Source organism: Schistocerca gregaria, chromosome 4 (assembly GCF_023897955.1).
Source record: "Schistocerca gregaria isolate iqSchGreg1 chromosome 4, iqSchGreg1.2, whole genome shotgun sequence".
Taxonomy (NCBI): Eukaryota; Metazoa; Arthropoda; class Insecta; order Orthoptera; family Acrididae; genus Schistocerca; species Schistocerca gregaria.
In genome coordinates, this window is record NC_064923.1 from 300476972 (window position 1) to 300502545 (window position 25574).

The following is a 25574-nucleotide window of genomic DNA, read 5'->3' on the forward strand; positions in this document are numbered from 1 at the left end:
GTGTCCTTTCTTGTATGAAAGTGTGTGTGTGTGTGTGTTTTGGCCGAAACCTCATTGTATAACAGTCTTTTCGTTGTGCGTATCTGCAACTCAACGTGTTATCCTACAGGTGATTAGCAATTTATCCTTTTCATAACCTTATTAGAAAAACAAATGACTGACAGGATGTTAACAATTAATTTTTAGTACATTTCTCGTATTTCTGTCAATGTTCACAAAATTGTTAGATTCTTAGACCACAGGTTTCGGTCAGCGATGACCATTTAAAAAGTATATAATCCATATGTGTCCAAACGCTTCTTAAATGTTGTATACAGGGTGGTACATTGATTGTGACCGGGCCAAATATCTCACGAAATAAGCGTCAAAGGAAAAAAACTACAATGAACGAAACTTGTGTAGCCTGAAGCGGGAAACCAGATTGCGCTATGGTTGGCCCGCTAAATGGCGCTGCCATAGGTCAAACGGATTTCAACTGCGTTTTTTTTTTAATATGAACCCCCAATTTTTTATTACATATTCGTGTAGTACGTAAAGAAATAAGAACGTTTTAGTTGGACCGCTTTTTTCGCTTTGTGATATATGGCGCTGTAATAGTCACAAACATATGGCTCACCATTTTAGACCAACAGTTGCTAACAGGTAGGTTTTTTAAATTAAAATAGAGAACGTAGGTACGTTTTATTTCGGTTGTTCCAGTGTGATACATATGAACTTATCATTTATGAGAACGCATGCTGTAAGAGCGTGATTACCTGTAAATACTACATTAATGCCAAAATGATGTCCGTCAACCTGAATGCATTTGGCAATACGTGTAACGACATTCCTCGCAACAGGGAGTAGTTCGCCTTTCGTAATGTTCGCACATGCATTGACAATGCGCTGACGCATGTTGTCAGGCGGTGTCGGTGGATCTCGATAGCAAATATCCTTCAACTTTCCCCAGAGAAAGAAATCCGGTGACGTCAGATCCGGTGAACGTGCAGGCCATGGTATGGTGCTTCGACGACCAATCCAACTGTCATGAATATGATATTTAATACCGCTTCAACCGCACACGAGCTATGTGCCGGGCATCCATCATGTTGGAAGCACATTGCCATTCTGTGATACAGTGACAAATCTTGTAGTAACATCGGTAAAACATTACGTAGGAAATCAGCATACATTGCACCATTTAGATTGCCATCGATAAAATGGGGGGCAGTTACCCTTCCTCTCATAATGCCGCACCGTACATTAACCTAGCAAGGTCGCTGATGTTTCACTTGTCGCAGCCATCGTGGATTTTCTGTTGCGCAATAGTGCATATTATGCCGGTTTACGTTACCGCTGTTGGTGAATGACGCTTCGTCGCTAAATAGAACGCGTGCAAAAAATGTGTCATCGTCCCGTAATTTCTCTTGTGCCCAGTGTCAGAACTGTACACGACGTTCAAAGTCGTCGCCATGCAATTCCTGGTGCATAGAAATATGGTACGGGTACAATCGATGTTAATGTAGCATTCTTAACATCGACGTTTTTGAGATTCCCGATTCTCGCGCAACTTGTCTGCTACTGATGTGCGGATTAGCCGCGACAGCAGCTGGAACAACTACTTGGGCATTATCATTTATTGCAGGTCGTGGTTGACGTTTCACATATGGCTGAACACTTCCTGTTTTCTGTAAATGACGTAAGTATCCGGCGAACGCTGCGGACACTTGGATGATGTCGTCCAGGATGCCGAGCAGTACACATAGCACACGCCCGTTGGGCATTTTGATCACAATAGCCATACATCAACACGATATCGACCTTTCCGCAATTGGTAAACAGTCCATTTAATGTATCACGAAGCAAATACCGTCCGCACTGGCGGAATGTTACGTGATACCACGCACCTACACGTTTGTGATTATTACAGCGCCATCTATCGCAAAGCGGACAAAGTGGTCCAACTAAAACATTCTTATTTCTTTACGTACTACACGAATATCTAATAAAAAATGGGGGTTCCTATTTTAGAAAAACGCAGTTGATATCCGTTTGACCTATGGCAGAGCCATCTAGCGGGCCAACCACAGCGCAATCTGGTTTCACCCTTCAAGCTAGACGAGTTTCGTTCTTTGTAGTTTTTTCGTATGATCCTTATTTCGTGAGATATTTGGGCCGGTCACTATCAATGGACCACCCTGTATACTATGGTAGCCATTAATGAACAAAAAACCGAAGAAAATTGCGATGTTTGTGTGCAGACTGAAGCGAAAAATTAAAATTTTAAACGGGATTCCATTGGGTATGCAACACGGTCACCTCTTGTTTTTAAACTCAGTATTTTGGACAGCAGGCGTTACATTTCTGCCGTGTTAAGGCCGTGTCTCTGCCCTATTTTCGAGGTCTTTATGAAGTTATCATTGAACAAAATAACACAAGGCTTCGCAATATGTGTGATATATCTAACGATGTAAATATGTCTCCATGAATTGCCAAGACATGCAGACCACCACTCTCCAGCCACTACAATTGATGGCAGTTGAAGCGGAAAAGGATGATGTACACGTATCTAAGATCCAAACTCAGTAAGCAGATCAGCTAACCACTACGCCACCCTGACGTTGTGGCTTCGCATAACTGCAAGGACTACGTAATGTCAGCACGGCCCCCTCCCCACTCCAGCTTCCCATTCACCCCTCAGCTCACTTGGTATTCCCTAGTGGGGGGGAGAGCCAGGTTCGAATCCTGGCCTTCGTACATATTTTCAATTGTCGCTTCAGTCTGCATATACAGGGTGTTACAAAAAGGTACAGCCAAACTTTCAGGAAACATTCCTCACACACAAATAAAAAAAGATGTTATGTGGACATGTCTCCGGAAACGCTTAATTTCCATGTTGTAGCTCATTTTAGTTTCGTCAGTATGTGCTGTACTTCCTCGATTCGCCGCCAGTTGGCCCAATTGAAGGAAGGTAATGTTGACTTGGGTACTTGTGTTGACATGCGACTCATTGCTCTACAGTACTAGCATCAAGCACATCAGTACGTAGCATCAACAGGTTAGTGTTCATCACGAACGTGGTTTTGCAGTCAATGCAATGTTTACAAATGCGGAGTTGGCAGATGCCCATTTGATCTATGGATTAGCACGGGGCAATGACCGTGGCGCGGTACGTTTGTATAGAGACAGATTTCCAGAACGAAGGTCTCCCGACAGGAAGACGTTCGAAGCAATTGATAGGCGTCTTAGGGAGCACGGAACATTTCAGCCTATGACTTGCGACTGGGTAAGACCTAGAACGACGAGTACACCTGCAATGGACGAGGCAATTCTTCGTGCAGTTGACGATAACCCTAATGTTGAAGAAGAAGAGAAGTTGCTGCTGTACAAGGTAACGTTGACCACGTCACTGTATGGAGAGTGCTACGGGAGAAACAGTCGTTTCCGTACCATGTACAGCGTGTGCAGGCACTATCAGCAGTTAATCGGCCTCCACGGGTACAGTTCTGCGAATGGTTCATCCAACTATGTATCAATCCTCATTTAAGTGCAAACGTTCTCTTTACGGACGAGGCTTCATTTCAGCGTGATCAAATTGTAAATTTTCACAATCAACATGTGTGGGCTGACGAGATTCCGCACGCAATTGTGCAATCACGACATCAACACAGATTTTCTGTGGACGTTTGGGCAGGCATTGTTGGTGATGTCTTGATTGGGCCCCAAGTTCTTCCACCTACGCTCAATGGAGCACGTTATCATGATTTCATACGGGATACTCTACCTGTGCTGCTAGAACATGTGCCTTTAAAAGTACGACACAACATGTGGTTCATGCACAATGGAGCTCCTGCGAATTGCAGTCGAAGTGCTCGTACGCTTCTCAACAACAGATTCGGTGACCGATGGATTGGTAGAGGCGAACCAATTCCATTGCCTCCACGATCTCATGACCTCAACCCTCTTGACTTTCATTTATGGTGGATTTGAATGCTCTTGTCTACCCAACCCCGGGTACATAATGTAGAGACTCTTCGTGCTCGTATTGTGGACGGCTGTGATACAATACGCCATTCTCCAAGGCTGCATCAGCGCATCAGGGATTCCATGCGACGGAGGGTGGGTGCATGTATCCTCGCTAACGGAGGACTTTTGGAACATTTCCTGTAACAAAGTGTTTGAAGTCACGCTGGTACGTTCTGTTGCTTTGCGTTTCCATTCCATGATTATTATGATTTGAAGAGAAGTAATGAAATGAGCTTTAACATGGAAAGGAAGCGTTTCCGGACACATGTCCACATAACATATTTTCTTTCTTTGTGTGTGAGGAATGTTTCCTGGAAGCTTGGCCGTACCTTTTTGTAAGACCCTGTATAAGTCGTAGATACACTCCTGGAAATTGAAATAAGAACACCGTGAATTCATTGTCCCAGGAAGGGGAAACTTTATTGACACATTCCTGGGGTCAGATACATCACATGATCACACTGACAGAACCACAGCCACATAGACACAGGCAACAGAGCATGCACAATGTCGGCACTAGTACAGTGTATATCCACCTTTCGCAGCAATGCAGGCTGCTATTCTCCCATGGAGACGATCGTAGAGATGCTGGATGTAGTCCTGTGGAACGGCTTGCCATGCCATTTCCACCTGGCGCCTCAGTTGGACCAGCGTTCGTGCTTGACGTGCAGACCGCGTGAGACGACGCTTCATCCAGTCCCAAACATGCTCAATGGGGGACAGATCCGGAGATCTTGATGGCCAGGGTAGTTGACTTACACCTTCTAGAGCACGTTGGGTGGCACGGGATACATGCGGACGTGCATTGTCCTGTTGGAACAGCAAGTTCCCTTGCCGGTCTAGGGATGGTAGAACGATGGGTTCGATGACGGTTTGGATGTACCGTGCACTTTTCAGTGTCCCCTCGACGATCACCAGAGGTGTACGGCCAGTGTAGGAGATCGCTCCCCACACCATGATGCCGAGTGTTGGCCCTGTGTGCCACGGTCGTATGCAGTCCTGATTGTGGCGCTCACCTGCACGGCGCCAAACACGCATACGACCATCATTGGCACCAAGGCAGAAGCGACTCTCATCGCTGAAGACGACACGTCTCCATTCGTCCCTCCATTCACGCCTGTCGTGACACCACTGGAGGCGGGCTGCACGATGTTGGGGCGTGAGCGGAAGACGGCCTAACGGTGTGCGGGACCGTAGCCCAGCTTCATGGGGACGGTTGCGAATTGTCCTCGCCGATACCCCAGGAGCAACAGTGTCCCTAATTTGCTGGGAAGTGGCGGTGCGGTCCCCTAAGGCACTGCGCAGGATCCTACGGTCTTGGCGTGCATCCGTGCGTCGCTGCGGTCCGGTCCCAGGTCGACGGGCACGTGCACCTTCCGCCGACCACTGGCGACAACATCGATGTACTGTGGAGACCTCACGCCCCACGTGTTGAGCAATTCGGCGGTACGTCCACCCGGCCTCCCGCATGCCCACTATACGCCCTCGCTCAAAGTCCGTCAACTGCACATACGGTTCACGTCCACGCTGTCGCGGCATGCTACCAGTGTTAAAGTCTGCGATGGAGCTCCGTATGCCACGGCAAACTGGCTGACACTGACGGCGGCGGTGCACAAATGCTGCGCAGCTAGCGCCATTCGACGGCCAACACCGCGGTTCCTGGTGTGTCCGCTGTGCCGTGCGTGTGATCATTGCTTGTACAGCCCTCTCGCAGTGTCCGGAGCAAGTATGGTGGGTCTGACACACTTGTGTCAATGTGTTCTTTTTTCCATTTCCAGGAGTGTATTTCAGACGTGAAAATGTTTGTGACGATAAAAACTGATTTTTTTTTCACTATACATGCACTCCATTTTGCATAAATTATAAAAGGTACTCTAAATATTGTGTGTAGTTAGAATCTGTCGCCGTAAAATCCTGTGGTGGAGAATCCACGAACAATTGGCGGAGCACTGTGCTGACGCGTATATCAGCGCGGAGGTCGTGGGTGACCAGGTTTGTCGGACCGTAAAAGCAGAAGCCCTTACGCGCCCGTTGTTGCCGTCACGAGCGAGCGGCGCCCTGGCAGCCGGCGAGCCACGCCACGCCGCTGGCAGCCACGCGTCCTATTGTCGGCGGGCGGGCGGCCACTGCCAGGAATTCCGGACGGGGTCCCCGCGTCGTGCCTTGCGGCTATCGAGACGCGGGCCGCGAACCTGACGGGAGCCGGCACGCAACCGCGGACATGTGCTACAATCTACTTGCGGTCACGAACTAAACGGCACTGATGGACATTAAAATTGTAACACAATGCGGCGAAACGTCAAAATGACTCCAGTGTGCGACCTTCTTTGATACATTTAAACGCAATCGCACAAAGAAGCTAAGAGCAGTGCTATGTAGATTCTGTATGACACAAAAGTCTACGCACCGAATTTCTCATTCAGAAATAACAAACAAATGGTTCAAATGGCTCTGAGGTTGTGGGACTAAACATCTGAGGTCATCAGTCCTCTAGAACTTACAACTACTTAAACCTAACTAATCTAAGGACATCACACACATCCATGCCCGAGGCAGGATTCGAACCTGCAACCGTAGCGATCGAGCGGTTCCAGAGTGTAGCGCCAAGAACCGCTCGGCCACCCCGGACGGCTGCGTAGGCACTCTACATTTACATGACTACTACGAATTTCACAGTTAACTGTCTGACAGAGTTCGTCGGTGCACTGTCACTCTACACTAAGATGGCAAAAGTCACGGGGTAGTGATATGCATACATACAGATGGCAGTACTATCTCATACACTAAGTATGAAGGGGTGGTGTACTGACGAAGCTCTTCTTTACCAGGTGATTCATGTGAAACGGCTTACCATGTGATTGTGGCCGCACGGTGGGAAGCGGAATGATAGCTGGAGAACTGGACTGGCATTCGGAAGGACGACGGTTCAAACTCGCGTGCGGCCAGCCTAATTTAGGTTTTCCGTGATTTTCCCGTATTACTTCAGGCAAATGCAGGGATGGATCCTTTAAAAGGGCACGGCCGACTCCCTTCCATATCCTTCCCTACTCCAGTGAGACCGATGACCTCGCCGTTTGGTGACCTCCTCCAAATGTACCAACCATCCAAGGCAGTTGGAGTTAGGCTAATGAGACGTTCCATTTCGGCAATCATTAGCGAATTCAATATTTCCACATCCACAATGTCAAGTGTGTGCACAGGTTACCAAATTTCGGCCATTAATTCTAATTATGCAAGACGCAGCGGCCGACGACTATTACTTAACGACCGAAAGCAACGGTAAGTGTGTAGACATGTCAGTGCTAACAGACGAGCAACACTGCGTGAAATTACTGCAGAAATCAACGTGGGACGCACGACGAACGTATCCGTTAGGACAGGGAGGTGAAATTTGGCGTTAATGGGATATGACTGCAGACGACGGATTCGATAGCCTTTGCCAACAGCACGACTTCGCGTCCAGCGCCTCTCCTGGGCTCGTGATTTTATGGGTTGGACCCTAGACGACTGGAAAACCGTGGCCAGGCCAGTCAGCTATTTCAGTTGGTAACAGCTGACGGCAGGACGCAGACTCCAAGTTGTTATCAAGGCACTGTGCAAGCTGGTGCTAGTTCCATAAAGGTGTGAGCTGAGTTTACAACGAATGGACTGGGTCCTCTGGTGCAACTGAAGCTATCATGGCTATGTTTGGCTACTTGGACACAACCATCAGCTATTCAAGGACTTCATGTTCCCAAACAACGACGGCATTGTCACTGGCCCAGTGTTGTTTGTGATTGTTCTCAAGAACATTCTGTACAATTAGAGCGATCATCTGTCCACCCAGGTCGCCCGAATGGATCGCATGGAACATTTGGGGGATCTACTCGAAAGGTAAGTTAATGCACAAAGTCCTGCAGCGGCCACACGTCCGCAATTATGGACGGCTATAGAGGCAGCACAGCTAATTATTTCTCCAGGTCATTCCGAACGACTTTTTTTTTTTTTTTTTTGGTTGAGTCCATCCCAACGCCGAGTTGCAGCAGTACAACGGATAAAAGGAGGTACGACACGGTAATATGAGGTATCCCATGACATTTGTTACCACAGCGTATTGGTCTACCGTTTCGCTCTCGAACGGCGCGCGAAAAAAGCGAACACTTAAATCTTCTGTGCGACCTCTGATTTCTCTTATTTTGTTACAATGATCACTTATTCCTTTTCTGATTCGCGTCGACAAAATATTTTCGTATTCGGAGGAGAAAGTTGGTGCCTGAAATTTCGTGAAAAGACCATGCCGCAACAAGAAACTCCTTTGTTTCAGTCATTACCACCCCAACTCGCGTATCATACACGGGACACTGTCTCTCGTATTTCGTGATAATACTAAACGAGGTGTCCTTCAACGGACTTGTTCGTTGGTCTCTGTTAATCCTATCCGGTAAGGAAGTTGAAACGCCTGGTTAAATCAGCATGACTGAACAGGTAGTTGGAATGGTGGAAAGGGGGCAAAAATGAGCGGCTGTCAGTTACACTCGAACACATATAACTTTATTTGGTTGCTCAAATATTACAGCACAAATTTCCGAGCTTAACTATCGACTGAATATGTTACACAATCTTATGGCTTAAGGGCACAACCTCTTTAAATTTTAAAACGGCTGAAGGCCGATGATTCGAAGCACAACTACATAAATTTTTACAAGGCAGAAAGCCCAAGGCTGTATCTTTAAATATTTTTTTTTATGAAGAACTACAATAAATTTTCAAAAGGCAACAATTGCAAGGTTTTATCCTTAAATAATATTCCAAACAAAGCTGAAGGCCCAAATAGTCTAAGACTTGACAAGTAAGGAATTTTAATTTTAAGGCGGCTGACGGCCCATTATTTAAAACCCAACTAAAATCATACAAATTCAAATCATCGGCTATGAGCCATGAAAATACACAGTCAAACACAAATAAGAAAGGCAGCACAGCCAGCGGCGCTCAGAAGTTTCCGGGTTCCGGGGGTCGGGCTGCACTTGAAATATTAACGTTGGCTTGTTGTTGTTGTTGTGGTCTTCAGTCCTCAAACTGGTTTGATTCAGCTCTCCATGCTACTCTATCCTGTGCAAGCTTCTTTATCTCCCAGTACTTACTGCAAACGTTGGCTTGGGGGAGACAAGTAGCCGGCCCAGCTATATCCGATCCGCGGGCAACCCAACCACGAGACAGTCGACGGACCCACAGACAAGACGCCTTGCTTTCCACCCGACCAGTACACAAGGAACTCCAAAGCCAAAACGTAAAAGGCGTAGCAACCCACAACCAAGCATGCATAACCTGTGAAAATTACACTCACCTGTTGGACAGCGACAACAGGGTGAGGAAAGGACACTGCCTCAATTTTACGTCAGCGGCCAGGGCAGATAATCGGAACGCTAACGGCCACAAGGCAGAAAATTCCGCTAGTGCACTTGTACTTCAAATAACCAAAATACAGTTAAACTCCACCGGATGGTGCCCAAACTCTCGCTAAGTCGAAAACTCTCTGTTGTTCACGGAAATACCCCCAACAGCCCACCATGAAAACCAGCGTCACAATGCGAACAGACTGACTTCGGTAATTAAATCACCACTCAGCTTTGATGACCTGGGTAGGTGAGCCACGAACCTCGTAGCAATCGGAACAGCTCCCACGCATTCCGACACGGCGTAGAAACCACCAGAGGGCCCGGCCCACTGCGTCGCCAGGAGACTTCCTGGCTGATCCACACCAACCGACCGAGTGCCACACATCAACACGAAGACAGCACAAAAGTAACTGAGCAGTCGGCAACACAAGCTATACACCACTTCACGAACACTTGCACGATGGACTAGACAATATTAATTTCAGCGACTGTGCAATAACAAGGACGAATCACGAGTCGGCACACGCAGGCAACCCATAAGCGATCGCCGGCCAACATACACGTTGTCCGACAAGACGACCGACCGACGGCCAGCCAAGGTGGTCCGCACTCAAGTGATACGTATCGGCAGCCGTCGGGCGAGTCATGGCTGTCCGGACCTCACTGCAGGCGCGCCCCGACTGAACTTCTGCCGCGGCCCAATTCAAACACTGCCAGGTCGAAACTGTACTGCTAGCGCCTCCCAAATCACTGGCAGATCCGAACTAACTCCGAACGCACGACAACCGGGAAGTAATAGCAGTCAGCAAAGACAATCCGCCAGGGCTTTATCGATAAGCGCCGCTGCTGCCGCTCATGGGCAGGTAAGGCGGCAAGTCAGTGACACCAATAATTGAAATTAACATAACGAGGTGGTAGTACATCTACATCTGCATCCACATCTACATAATTACTGTGCAATTCACATTTAAGTGCTTGGCAGAGGGTTCATCGAACCACAATCATACTATCTCTCTACCATTCCACTCCCGATCAGCGCGCGGGAAAAACGAACACCTAAACCTCTCTGTTCCACCTCTGATTTCTCTTATTTTATTTTGATGAGCATTCCTACCTATGTAGGTTGGGCTCAACAAAATATTTTCGCATTCGGAAGAGAAAGTTGGTGACTGAAATTTCGTAAATAGATCTCGCCGCGACGAAAAACGTCTTTGCTTTAATGACTTCCATCTCAATTCTCGTATCATATCTGCCACACTCTCTCCCCTATTACGTGATAATACAAAACGAGCTGCTCTTTTTTGCACCCTTTCGATGTCCTCCGTCAATCCCACCTGGTAAGGATCCCACACCGCGCAGCAATATTCTAACAGAGGACGAACTAGTGTATTGTAAGCTGTCTCTTTAGTGGACTTGTTGCATCTTCTAAGTGTCCTGCAAATGAAACGCAATCTTTGGCTCGCCTTCCCCACAATATTATCTATGTGGTCTTTCCAACTGAAGTTGTTCATAATTTTAACACCCAGGTACTTGTACAATTCTCAAGGCGAGTAATCGAATTCCAACGGATTTCTTTCGGAACTCATGTGGATCACCTTACACTTTTCGATATTTAGCGTCAAATGCCACCTGCCACACCATACAGCAATCTTTTCTAAATGGTTTTGCAACTGATACTGGTATTCGGATGACCTTACTAGACGGTAAATTACAGCATCATCTGCGAACAAACTGAGGGATCTGCTCCGATAGTCACCAAGGTCATTTATATAGATCAGGAACAGCAGAGGTCCCAGGACGCTTCCCTGAGGAACACCTGATAATACTTCAGTTTTACTCGGTGATTTGCCATCTATTACAACCAACTGCGACCTTCCTGACAGGAAATCACGAATCCAGTCGCACAACTGAGACTATACCCCACAGGCCCGCAGCTTGATTAGAAGTCGCTTGTGAGGAACGGTGTCAAAAGCTTTCCGGAAATGTAGAAATACTGTAAAAACAGGATGTCAAATGAGATGTGGCACGAACACGAGCCGCGCCCTGCTCAGACGTCAAGGTCAGATCAGTTTTTAGCCTATCCCAGATGTTATTCAAATTGTAAATTGAACAAGCTGTGACGGAAATCAAGGAGAAATTTGGAGATCGAGAATTAAAGTTGCCACCGGGCTTCATTTTGTCGCTGGAAGGCGAACACAACAGAAGTATTCTTGGTTTCCACAGTGGAAGGCTGTGGAATGTTGGTAATGGCTAGAGCTGTCACTCCCAGTCCGCCGTGGGCTGACTTGTTGCGGAATGGGCTGAGCGCTGGCGGGCGGCGGCCGAGACGCGAGACGCCGGCCGCCGCGCGGCCTGTGTTTACAAACACTGCGTCCCAGCAGGCGCGCCCGTCGCGTCGCCCCCTCCTGTCTAACCCGGCAGAGCTCGCGCCGTCTGTAGTGGCGTAGCGCCTCGGCGCAGATTTCCCCACCTCGCCTTGCCCAACCCCAGCCCGGGAGATAAATCCAGCCGTTTTACGCTAACATTAGAACAGACACGTTTCCTCAAAGAAGAGGCTTTTATAATAACTCTTTCCGCTAATGTTGTCTCTTGTTGTGCTCTTCAGTCCCAAAGCTGCTTCGATGCAACGTTCCACGCCAGTCTGTGTTGTGCAAGACCTTCCATATCTGCATCACTACTGCAACCTACATCCATTTTAACCTGATTAATGTAGACGAATATAATAATTCCAATTCCAAAGAAAGCAGGCGTTGACAGATGTGATAATTACCGAACTATCAGTTTAATAAGTCACGGCTACAAAATTCTAACGCGAATGGAAAAAGTGTTAGAAGCAGACCTCGGGGAAGATCAGTTTGGATTCCGTAGAAATGTTGGAACACATGAGGCAAACTGACCCTGCGACTTATTTTAGAAGCTAGTTTTAGAAAAGGCAAACCTACGTTTCTAGCATTTGTAGACTTAGAGAAAGCTTTTGACAATGTTGACTGGAATACTCTCTTCCAAATTCTGAAGGTGGCAGGGGTGAAATACAGGGAGCGAAAGGCTATTTACAATTTGTACAGAAACCAGATGGCAGTTATAAGAGTCGAGGGACATGAAAGAGAAGCAGTGGTTGGGAAGGAAGTGAGGCGGGGTTGTAACCTCTCCCCAATTGTGTTCAAACTGTATATTGAGCGAGCAGTAAAGGAAACAAAAGAAAAATTCCTAGTAGGTATTAAAATCCATGGACAAGAAATAAAATCTTTCAGGTTGTAATTCTGTCAGAGATGGCAAAGGACTTGGAAGAGCAGTTGAACGGAATGGACGGTGTCTTGAAAGGAAGATATAAGTTGAATATCAACAAAAGCAAAACGAGGATAATGGAATGTAGTCTAATTGAGACGGGTGATTCTGAGGGAATTAGATTAGGAATTGAGACACTTAAAGTAGTAAAGGAGTTTTGCTATTTGGGGAGCAAAATAACTGATGATGGTGGAAGTAGTGAGGATATTAAATGTGGACTGGCAAAGGCAAGGAAAGCGTTTCTAAAGAAGACAAAATTATTAACATCGAGTATAGATTTAAGTGTCAGGAAGTCGTTTCTGAAAGTATTTGTATGGAGTGTAGCCATGTTTGGATGTCAAATGTCGACGACAAATAATTTGGACAAGAAGAGAATAGAAGCTTTCGAAATGTGGTGCTACAGACGAATGCTGAAGATTAGATGGGTAGATCACATAACTAATGAGGAAGTATTGAATAGGATTGGGGAGAAGAGAAGTTTGTGGCACAACATGACCAGAAGAAGGGATCGGTTGGTAGGACATGTTCTGAGGCATCAAGGGATCGCCAATTTAGTATTGGAGGGCAGTGTGGAGGGTAAAAATCGTAGAGGGAGACCAAGAGATGAATACACTAGATTCAGAAGGATGTAGGTTGCAGTATGTACTGGGAGATGAAGAAGCTTGCACAGGATAGAGTAGCATGGAGAGCTGCATCAAACCAGTCTCAGGACTGAAGACCACAACAACAACAACAACTGTAGTCAAGCACTGGTCTCAGTATACAATTTTTATGCGCCCCCTCCCCCTCCAGCACACACACACACACACACACACACACACACACACACACACACACACACACACACACTTTCCTCCTCGCCAAGCGGACGATTCCTTGCTGCATCAGAATCTTTCGCATTAGGTGGGCCCTTAGTTTTGTCTAGATGTGCCGTAAATTTGTTTTCTCCCCATTACCAGTCAGAAGTTCTTCATTAGTTAGCCGATCAACATATTTCTTAACCATTCTTCTGTAATAGCACATTTAGAAAAACATGTGTTTTGTTCTTCTCCGAACGGTTTATAATCTACGATTCATTTCCACACGAGCCTACACCCCAGACGAATACCTTCAGAATATTCTATTGCCAGTCTGTATTTGATATGTTTTCTACATCAGCCATCTTTAGTTATTTTACACCCGAGTAGGAAATCTCATCTTCTATTGTGTTGTTAACTAAAACAATCCCCTCATCATCGCCTTACTTAATGAAACTACGAGGGCTATTCGGAAAGTAAGGAACGATAGGTCGCGAAATGGAAACCACAGTGAAAATCAGAACTGTTTTATTTGCAGTAGTTAGCTACAACTTTCAGCTGCTTATCTCAATAGTCGCCGATCCGACTTAGTCGTTTGTCGTAGCGTTGTACCAACTTCCCAATACCCTCGTTATAGAAGGCAGCCGTCAGTACTTCCCGCCAATTTTCTACGCTGCCGTACAGCTCGTTGTCTGTGGCCAAATTTTGTCTTCATAACTAGCGGTTCATGTGAGCAGAGATGAAACTCAGAGGGAGACAATTACAGGCTGTATTGTGGGTAATCAAACATTTCCTACTGAAAACGATGTAGGAGCATCTTCATTGCCCCTGCAGAATTCGGCTGAGAATTGTCTTGAAGAAGAAAACGCACGACAGTTATGTAATGTGGGCTGCATAGGTTCAGGCGAAATTTCTCATCAGGCCCTCGTACTTGGCGGGAGACACTATTGTTCAGGTTTGTTTATGTGCTCTCTGTGTGCTCAGAAGTAAAAAGAAAGACGTGGTGCGATGGTCGGGCATACTACAGACACTGTCCAACACACCTGTGGAAAACTTCATCGGATTTTCACTGTGGTTTTCATTTCGCGACCGATCGTTCCTTACTTTCCGAATAACCCTCGTACTTTCCATTAACATTGTTTTGCTTTTCTTGTTATTCATCCTCTAAGTTCTTTTCAAGTAACTATACATTCCGTTCAACTGCTTTTCCATAAGTCCTTTGTCGGCTCTGAAGAAACTGCAGTGTCAGCAGCAAACCTCAGAAGTTTAATTTCCTCACTCTGAACTTAAATTCCTTTTGAAAGTCCTCTCCAATTTCTTTCACAACGTGTTCACGTTATTGATTTAATAACACCGGAGACCCTGTTTCCTCGACTATTACTTCCCTTTCATAATGGTGGTCTCACTCCGTGCAAGCTGTACATTTTATCCCTGCTAGATTCAGAATTTCAAAAAGTGTTTTCCAGTCAGCGATATCAAACCTTTTTTTTTCTCCAAATCTGCGAAAAAAAAATTGCGTTCGCTTTCATCAACATCTTGTCTGTTTAAAACCTCCCCACTCCTTTGCGATTCTCCTCAGCGTTGTGGATGACGAGTAGCATGCTGTCCTAATGGTAACCTCCATTGACATTTTCATTTTATTTGCAAATGTGGGTAGCGTCTTCTGATATCCATGATTTTCGTATCGTCCTGTTCTCCTCTTTTATTGTCGTTAGGATGTTGTAAATGATCGACCGAATATGTGTCCTTCTGAATTCCAGCATTGCCGATGGAAAGCGCCACGAACTTGTAAGTCATTTTCAGCCAGGTGTGCGGATACTTTTGATCACATAGTGTAAGTAGACATATGTAGAATGAAATAGATTATTTACAAAGTGAGAGTCGCGTAAGACTTAAAGTTCCAGGCAGCAGGTTAAAGGCACGAATAGTCTCATATACAGGAACCACAAAAGAACGGTCCCGCATAATTGCAGACCAATATGCTTAAATTCGTCCTGGTGCAAAATTCATAAGCAAGTGTGAAGATGATATTTGGTATGTGGGTCGCTGAGCTGCGCGATCGAACCCGAGACCCCGTTGTCTAGAGACAGCAACGCTAACCACTTTTTTATTATTTTTTTAAATCTCATTTTGTTGGATATTGTTCGTTGCATTTGTTCGAGGCGGAACGTCATCTGTCAACGTGTGTAGTGCTAACATTAAAGTTCGGAGACGGTGGCGTTATGGTGTGGTCTGGGATCTTATTTCCGCTCGGGGACTGGATGTTTGTATTGTCCTCATCATTTCATCATCATCTGGAAAAGTGGCGAGAGTGGATCGTGAAAAGATTGGGAATTTGTATGGGCGCTGATAACCGCGCCCATGACGCTTGTTCAAGTTCATCGTTTTTCCACTCTTCAATGTTTACGCTCTTTACAGCAGGCGAGACCTCGGCATTTATCAGCATGATCATGCGGCTTATGAGCAGCCGCTTGACCATGAAATCCAAGTTTTCTCACCTCCCGATTAACTCTTCATAGTACTTGCAGTGGATCCAGATGCAGTTGGCAATTCTTATCTGATGGTCTAGATAGATGTCTGCCTGTTAGACATTCCGACGATCTTCAACTATCGGCGGTCTCTGTCAGTCAACAGACGAGGTCAGCCTGTACGCTTTTGTGCTTTACGTGTCCCTTCACGTTTCCACTTCACTATCAGATCGGAAACAGTGGACCTAAGGATGTTTAGCAGTGTGAAAATCTCACGTAAAGACGTGTAAGTGAAACCCAATCACCTGACCACGTTCGAAGTCCGTGAGTTCCGGAGGAGCGTCCCATTCTGCTCTCTGTCTAAAGACTACTGAAGTCACTAATATCCAATACTCCGTAGTAGGTGGCAGCACGATGGACCTAATATGAAAAACGTATGTTTTGGGTGTGTCCGGATCCATTTGATCACATAGTGTATACACAAAGGCACGCTGCAAGGTAATGCCTCCGAATTCTGTATGTGAAAACTCTTAAAGCTTTTAAATTGAAATAGAAGTTACTGGTATTCTATACGCGTATTCTTCGTGTTTACATATGTATAGCCTACTGTCGCCTAAGGGCTCCGCATAAGGGTATAAAACATGGCGGTGTGTAACGTAACAATATCGGTGCATAGGAAACACCGTGTTGTAATGGAGTTTCGAATTCGAAGAGTTTTTGCACACGTGGCGCACCCTCTCCGTCGGCATGACAATAGCAGACCACACGCGAGCACTGCGACATCTGCAACGATCCAAAGCCTTGGGTTCACTGACATCAGCCATCCTCCATACGGTCCTGACTTGACCCCATCCGAATTTCATCTGTTTCCAAAACTTAAAGAGCACTGAGAACTTCGCTTTGATTGTGGCGAGGTGGTGCATTCGGATGATAAGTTGTGGCCCCGTCAACGACGTCAAACGTTCTACAGTGACGGTATCAAAAAACTGGTCTCTCGTTGAGACCAATGTCTTCGTCTCCAGGATGACTATGTTGAGATATAAGTATGCAGAGATGCAGAATAAATATGTAGGATGTCAATAGCGTTTATTTTACTTACAAGCGTTAAGAGTTTTCAGATAAAGAGTTCCGAGGCATTACTTTTCAGCACAAGGCCTATGATGTGGAAGGGAAACTCAGGGAAAATAGCAACTGCATTCAAAGTTAAAACATTTTTACAACACATTTATTTGACAACTGAAAAGCTTAATTTGATATAGCAACGTTAACTAATTACATGTATTTATGATAATGAAATCCTAAGAAGGAGAATTTTTTTCAGATCACACTCAGTTTGAACAATATCAGAGATATTTCAATTAATGATCTCTTAAAAAATCGAAATGAATAAAAGTAAAAATAATGATCTCCTTAAAGAAGATAAAAATGTTCTTAAACACAATGTATGATAAATAACTTCAACAAATTCCAAAAAAATATTCAGAATAATGAAATTTTAAGTAGGCCGTTTGGTTTACATTCCTAGCAGTTATTAAGGCCACCAACATCTTGAACTACCTCCAACTTACAGACCGCGTCCCAAAACGCAAGTCTAACAAATACCGACTTCAAGAAAATGTTTTATTAAATGTATAACATCAAGCATACCAACACAGGTAAGACCGCTAGACACTTCATTTCAGAAACAAAAATTCTCAGTACACGCAACTGACTATAATAGTAAAACCAACATTCAGTAGCTGCCTAGTAATAATTAACAGAGATTAAAACGTGATTAAGAGAATTTCATGCACTCGCACACAATGTAAGAAAGTACTGCTAACCACACACTTAAATACAGTACAGTTGCCAAGTGGCAAGCAAATTAAGCGAGACACTTTAACAGAAACCTTTAAACATATACTACAGGCCATTAAAATTGCTACACCACTAACATGACGTGCTACAGATGCGAAATTTAACCGACAGGAAGAAGATGCTGTGATATGCAAATGATTAGCCTTTGAGAGCATTCACACAAGGTTGGCGCCGGTGGCGACATCTACAACGTGCTGACATGGGGGCCGTTTCCACCCTCTTTTTCATACACAAACAGCAGTTGACCGGCGTTTCCTAGTGATACGTTGTTGTGATGCCTCGTGTAACGAGGAGAAATGCGTACCATGACGTTTCCGACTTTGATAAAGGTCAGCAACGTAATACGGAAAGCCGTGCTGTATCCCAACGGCCTCGTATCACTAGCAGTCGAGATGACCGGCATCTTATCCGCATTGCTGTAACGGATCGTGCAGCCACGTCTCGATCCCTGAGTCAACAGATGGGGACGTTTGAAAGACAACAACCATCTGCACGAACAGTTCGACGACGTTTGCAGCAGCATGGACTATCAGCTCGGAGAGCATGGCTGCGGTTACACAGGAGCGCCTGCGATGGTGTACTCAAAGACGAACCTGGGTGCGCGAATGGCAAAACGTAATTTTTTCGGATGAATCCAGGTTCTGTTTACAGAATCAGGATGGTCGCATCGCTGTGAACGCACATTGGAAGCGTGATGGTATGGGGTGCCACTGGTTACACGTCTCGGTCACCTCTTGTTCGCACTGGCGGCACTTTGAACAGTGTACGTTATGTTTCAGTTGTGTTACGACACGTGGCTCTACCCTTCATTCGATCCCTGCGAAACCCTACATTTCAGCAGGATAAAGCACGACAGCAGGTTGCAGGTCCTGTACGGGCTTTTCTAGATACAGAAAATGTTGGACTGCTGCCCTGGCCAGCACATTCTCCAGATCTATCACCAATTAAAAACGTCTGTTCAATAGTGGCCGAGCAACTGGCTCGTTTCAGTACGCCACTCTTGATGAACTGTGGTATCGTGTTGAAGCTGCATGGGCAGCTGCACGTGTACACGCTATCCAAGCTCTGTTTGACTCAATGCCCAGGCGTTTCAAGGCCGTTAGTACGGCCAGAGGTGGTTGTTATGGGTACTGATTTCTCAGGATCTATGCAACCAAATTGCGTGAAAATGTGATCACATGTCAGTTCTAGTATAATATATTTGTCCAATGAACGCCAGTTTATCATCTGCATTTCTTTTTGGTGTAGCAAGTTTAATGACCAGTAGTGAAATTACTTTAGCACTGCCGTCATGTACATATCTTTGTCGATAATAATCCAAGGCCAAGGCGCCAATACGATATCCCTTGTCACAGCAATATTACAGATACGGTTAGTGCATCGTGCAGTTTCTTTCCTCCATCAACGGATCGGCCCAAACCATTTGGACCGCCATAAACAACTTGAATTGCTTTCCCAATAACGTGGAGGGAATGACGACCAATTACAGGACCTAAGGACTAGTACATTAAATCAGACGTTTTCCGTCGCCGGAATTGGTTCCATCAGGCAGCGCAGAAACAAAGACCGTCGTAGCCGACCAAGGCAGCAGCAGCCGACAGACTAAGGACCTGTCTGAAGACCTCGTGTGGGCCCACAACACTCCTCCAAACTTCCTCTTACGATCGCCGTCCGCAAGCGTCTCCAAGTTATCGCCACAACCCAGACCTCTCTCACCTAGTTTTTCTACTCGACCTGTCGGAATTCTCGCACAGATTTTCTTGCCGAAGGAAGCCGTCCTACCGCCTTGAGCACCACGGGTCAGTCTCCATCTTTCCGATGCGTCCTTTGCCTTTCCAGCGATGCCTTTAATGTAACATTGCGCTACTGCAGTTACCTCGGAGTGAGACCGGCCGCCTCGTTTGTTGCAGAGCCAGGCGATGCGCATCGTGCGAACCGTGGGGCAGGCCTTCGAGGTGTGCCACAAGCTGTCGGCAGCGGCGGGCAACGCGGCCGACGACGACGACCAGGACCTCGCGGGCACGGCGTCCACGGCGGCCATGGACGCGGCCGAGGCCACCACTGGAGTGGCGGCGGGCGAGCGCAAAGGTAAACGCAGGCGCTGCTTCTGGTACCATGGCTGGCAGCTCCTATCTAAGATTTTTTTTTCTTTTTTTTTTCTTTTTTTTGTTTACAGTCATCAGTCTCCTGACTAGTTTGATGCGGCCCCCTCCACGAATTCCTCTCCTGTGCCAACCTCTTTATCTCAGAATAGCACTTGCAACCCACGTCCTCAGTTACTCCGATCTCTGTCTTCCTCCATAATTTTTGTCCTCTACAGCTCCCTCCAGTACCATGGATCTCATTCCCTGACGTCTTCACAGATGCCCTATCAACCTTTTCCTTAAAAGTGTTTTCCACATATTTGCTCTCCGATTCTGTGCAGAACTTCCTCATTCCTTACCTTATCAGTCTACCTAATTTTCAGCATCCCTCTGTAGCATCACATCTCGAATGCTTTGATTCTATTCTGTTTCGGTTTTCCTGCAGTCCATGTTCCACTACCACACAATGGTATTCTCCAAACGTACATTCTCAGGGATTTATTCCCCAAATAAAGGCCTATGTTTGATACTAGTAGACTTCTCTTGGCTAGGAATTCCCTTTTTTCATTTTGCTAGTCTGCTTTTGGTGTCCTTCTTGCTCCGACCATCATTGGTTATTTTGCTGCCTAAGTAGTAGAATTCCTTAACTTCATCTTTTTCGTGATCATAAGCCCTTATGTTAAGTTTCTCGATGTTCTCATTCCTGCTACTTCCCATTCCTTTCGCCTTTCTTCGATTTACTCTCGGCCCGTATTCTGTGCTCATTCGACTGCTCATTAGACTCAACATAGCCTGTAGTTCTTCTTCACTTTCCCTGAGGATAGCATGTTATCAACAAATCTTATCACTGACATCCTTTCGCCTTGAATTCTAATTCTGCTCTTGAACCTTTCTTTCGTTTCCTCGTTTCCATCATCACTTCTTCGATATGTAGACCGAGCAGTAGAGGTGAATGATTACATCTCTGTCTTACACCATTTTTTATCCGAGCACTTTGTTTTTGGTCTTCCACTGTTATTATTCCCTCTTGGCTCTTGTACATATTCTCCCCATAGGTTCAAATGGCTCTGAGCACTATGGGACTTAACTTCTGAGGTCGTCAGTCCCCTAGAACTTAGAACTACTTAAACCTAACTAACCTCGGAACTAACCTAACGAACCTGCGACCGTAGCGGTCGCGCGGTTCCAGGCTGTAGCGCCTAGAACCGCTCGGCCACTCCGGCAGGCCCCATAGTCCTAGGTGTACAGACAACCAGACCAGCGTTTATAAGAGTTGTAAATTTAAGAAACAGCATTTGACATTGTTGCTTGGAACACAATATGAGGCAGCGGATATAAAATACAGGGATCGAAACACGTACGTAAACAAGGATGAATTTGAGTTGAGTGATATGACACGGAACGAGTGCTTGAGAAGTGGGCAAGAAGTATTGTATTCTATCCTCTATCGCACCCTGACTACCTCAGAATTGACTAGGTGTGACCTGCATGACGCAGTCAGAACTTTAACGACAATGGCGGTGTAATCTGTGTTGAGCCATCTTGGATACAGAACAAAAGCTGATCACATATTTACCGAGGAAAAATCGCTAACAGACGTGTATTTTTAGAAGTTGTTATCTCACTAAGACAACCGTTTCGGCATCTCGTTAATGCCATGTTCAGGCTCCTATACACATCGTGAACAGGAAATCAGATACATCGATGCATGCGTAACTGGAACCGTCAATACCTGGATTCCGTGAATCTTTTGTGGAGTGTGTACTTCGAAGACTTGACAACAACTGACAGGTGTTGTTAAGTCTTCGATGTACACACACCACAAAAAAGATGGTGTTGATTGATATAGAAGATATACCGAAGCACCAAGGAAGAGTCAGTTTGCTAGTGGAAGATAGTATAGGCAGTAAAACGTTTAGAGGGATACCAAGTATTGACTACAGTAATCACATATAAACGCACGTAGGTTACAGTTGTTATGCAGAGCTGAAGATGCTTACACATGACAGGACAGCGTGGAGAGCTACATCAAACGATTCCTTGCAAGGAAAAAAGGAAGATTAAGGTTTAATGTCCTGTCGAAAATTAGGTCACTAAAGATGGCAATCTCTGGACTGAAGACCAGAGCAATAACAAAGGACTCAGCGATTAAAGTTTCCTTCTTTTTCTCGTTTGTGGCACCAAACTACGTTGGCTCCATAAAGCGACGCTTACGAGCAACGCAGGTCGCGGCGCATACGTCACAGGACGTGACACTGCAGGTCTTACTACCAGCAGCCGACTCCGGCGACAATGAGTGACTATTTCAGGCGAGTTTAACAATTCTTGTCTGCGCTTTTAAATGGATGCAAGTTCTCGATAGCACACGACAAAATTAAGCCCTTTAGTGGGTATCTTTTCAATTAAATATTCATTTCCTGTGTCCCATACATGGAGACGAGCTTTCGCCAAGTGTGGCGGACAAGCCGACTAGTGTGACGTCACAAATTCGTTGAAGGGTCCGTATATCTCGATTGTCCCGCAGGTAATGGAAGTAAATTTAAAAATATTTTCACACTGAGCTGACAGGTACTACATTTGTTATTGATTGTATTATAACTTTCTACTTAGTAATGTGCTAGTTGTCCATTCTTTTGTTTTTACCGAGTTAAGTGGTCTTTGGGACAGCAAGTGTTAACCGCTTGAAAACATGCATTCATTCTCGGCGTTCGACTGAAAGGACTATAGGCGTCTGCAGTGGAGTTTTTCTGAGTGATTAGTTAATGCCCTGTAAAACGCTGAACTCATGGTCAGAGGAAATATTTATCAGTTTCTCCATTGTCCTTGGCGATGGCATCTCGTACACACGCTGTCCAGATGTATTTTATTACGTGAAATATGCGAGAATTCCACAAGCTGCAGTGTACTGATGTTGACTATTAATACGACATACATGATCGATTTCGGTTCAAAATGATTCAAATGGCTCTAATCACTATGGGACTTAACATCTGAGGTCATCAGTTCCCTAGACTTAGAACTACTTAAACCTAACTAACGTAAGGACATCATACACATGCATGCCCGAGGGAGGATACGAACCTGCAACCGTAGCAGCAGCGCGGTTTCGGGATGAAGCGCCTAGAAACGCTCGGCCACAGCGGCCGGCGATCGATTTCGGAAAACAGTTCATTATCAGCTGACCTGTACATAATAACAGCGTCATAATCAAGCGCCGCAAAACGTGACTCATGCATATGATGCTTTTATTGCTTATAGGTCTACAGACATTATATGACGGACTTTTCATTCCAGTGTTTAGCAAGTCCGTTGTGCCAATAAAGGGCATCCTAAAGAAATCTGCATTCTTCCACATAATATAGATTATTCAGATCCTATGGCCTTAATAAATTACATGAATGAATGCTGAGCTGGTATTGTCAGCACGGTAACTTTCCAGTCCCAGTTCCCTGTCTCCACCTAGTGCTTAGCCTCTGATGACCACTATGTATGGGAAGCCATAACCAGCCAAAAGCGTTGAAGTAAACTGCTGCTGTTACTAGCAGTAAAATGCAGTCAAATACAGGTATAAGTAGCGGTCTACACCACAAGTTTTACAAAACTGCAGCTTTTACAGTAACTGAGGCCCGTACTCAAACTTGAATAGAAAACTACTTCGACAAAATTGACAATAATAAAACTGATTCCATTCCTTTAAGAAGAACCAAGTACACGAATGATGCAAACGGAACTGGCTCATTAAAACCCAAGCATCACATGGAGCACCTTACGTGGGCCTGTAAGGTACCACACGGCAATCTTTAGACACGGAATATAGATCGTTCGGTAAGGCTGCGCACACGTATCCATATATTAGACACTTGCCAGCTGAAGTAAGAACAATACTATTTTGGAGCTAAGCACACACTTAATAAGAGGCATGAAATGTCACATCACAGTCCTTGCAACGCTTTGCTGCCTCAAGAGCAATCATCATCATATTTCACTAGTTGTTGTTAGGACTTGAATTACTTAACTCGATGCCAGCTGTTGGATCGATGTGGCGAAGACACCAGACGCTGCTTAGTCCGATATTAACAGCGTGTTCTTTCACGGAAGCGAGCACATGCATAGCTTCAAGAGGTTGCCAAGAAGCCACAGCGCTGGCCGCTGTTACTGACCCAAGTACGATCAAGCGCTAACTGCCGCCCGTACTCAGGCATACCGTGCTCGATCTCGTCTCTCCAACGTCTCGCTAATACGCGCCCTTCGGCGTGCCGTGCCCAACGTTGTTGTCTATTTCCACTCCGTACTGCCCGCTATTTCCTGAGCCGGCCCAGGCTCCAAAGACAAACTTCTGCCGGAGGGAATCGATAGTGCGTAACCAAAGATAGCCCTGGCAGCACTCCCGCCACGGCTCAAGTACAAGAGAAGCATTTTGTATCTCGGAGAAGTTGAAAACTCGAAGATTACGGTCTAGGTATAGTCGGACAACATTTTAATTCCTCCCACAAACGTCCAGAAAAATGGCCAATACGAGAAAACTGGAGAAATTAGAACTCATAGAGGTAACTAGCGGAGTATATGTATTGATGTAAGACACGGTATTCAGATTTACACTGCGGAAGTAATTTTTCTGCTCTTCTCCTGCCGTCCTGGAAATGTTAGCTTCGATGTCGGCACTGCAGCCTTCGCTCTCAGCGGCAGACATTGCAAAATCTGTCAATGGGCCAGCTCGTCCGTGCGGAATCCCTAGCTAGAGAGATGGCGGTCACAGGTGGGCGAGCTTTCAGCATGCCAAATCTTGTTTCCTCGTTCTCTTATTTACGACCCGCTGAGGCATTCCTGTCGCGTAATAAATACTGGTTTTAACAGGACGCCGTTAAAAATGGCTTTCAGGATAACAGTAAAATTTAAATCGTGCGCACCAGTATAACAGGCTGGAGCACGAAATGCATCGATCTCCTTTCTGGGTATCTGATATGCTTCGCAACCTGTTGTAAAGTTTCGGCTGTGACTACATCGTTAGAATCACACCGTTCAGATGAATTATTACTGTTTGACACAAATTTCAGCGATTCAGTGTTTAAGTTCTCATTTTCAGATCCTCTGCGAGATAAGTCGACATTACGTTAAAATATTACATGCGGCAGCATGGTAACTTCTGGCAACTCATGTTTATTCATCGGTTCTTCTGTCCTGAGAATCTGAAGACGTAACACTGACGATGTAAACAATGTAGTGCTGAAATCCGTGTGTGGCAGTAATAATCTCTACCAGTACTGTGATTCTGACCATCTGTTCACTGTTAAAATCTCTATTTTCTGAAAACTTTGCAACACTTTTAGTTAGTTTCAGATATCTAGAAGATGGAACTATGAACTTTGGGCTCCAGCCAACAGCTTTTTTATTCAGACAATAAGTCATTCAGGTGTGTGTGTGTTTGTTTGTGTATGTGTGTGTGTGTGTGTGTGTGCGTGTATGTGTGTGTGTGTGTGTGTGTGTGTGTGTGTGTTGCAGCTTAACCGTAGAGCCAAATTTGGTACTGTTTAGATAAAAGATCCCTAAGTGTGTGACGGGAGTGCCGTGTAAAAGTTTTGAAAAATCTACGTTAACACTATTGAATCCATAGTTTTTGCGGTTGGTGGGCTGTTTGGCGGCTGTCACGATTTTGTCTCCTAGGTGTGTGATTGTGAGTGGATGTAATGTAAAAGCAATTCAAAA

General features: G+C 45.5%; 1 protein-coding gene across 1 annotated transcript in view; it reads left to right on the plus strand.

The window, feature by feature from the left end:
- Window positions 1-25574, plus strand: part of LOC126365874 (carboxyl-terminal PDZ ligand of neuronal nitric oxide synthase protein) — an 856744-nt gene that overhangs the window by 712102 nt on the left and 119068 nt on the right. The window contains exon 6 of the mRNA XM_050008564.1: window positions 19698-19875. Coding sequence (XP_049864521.1) covers window positions 19698-19875 — 178 coding nt within the window. The remainder of the gene's footprint in view (window positions 1-19697; window positions 19876-25574) is intronic.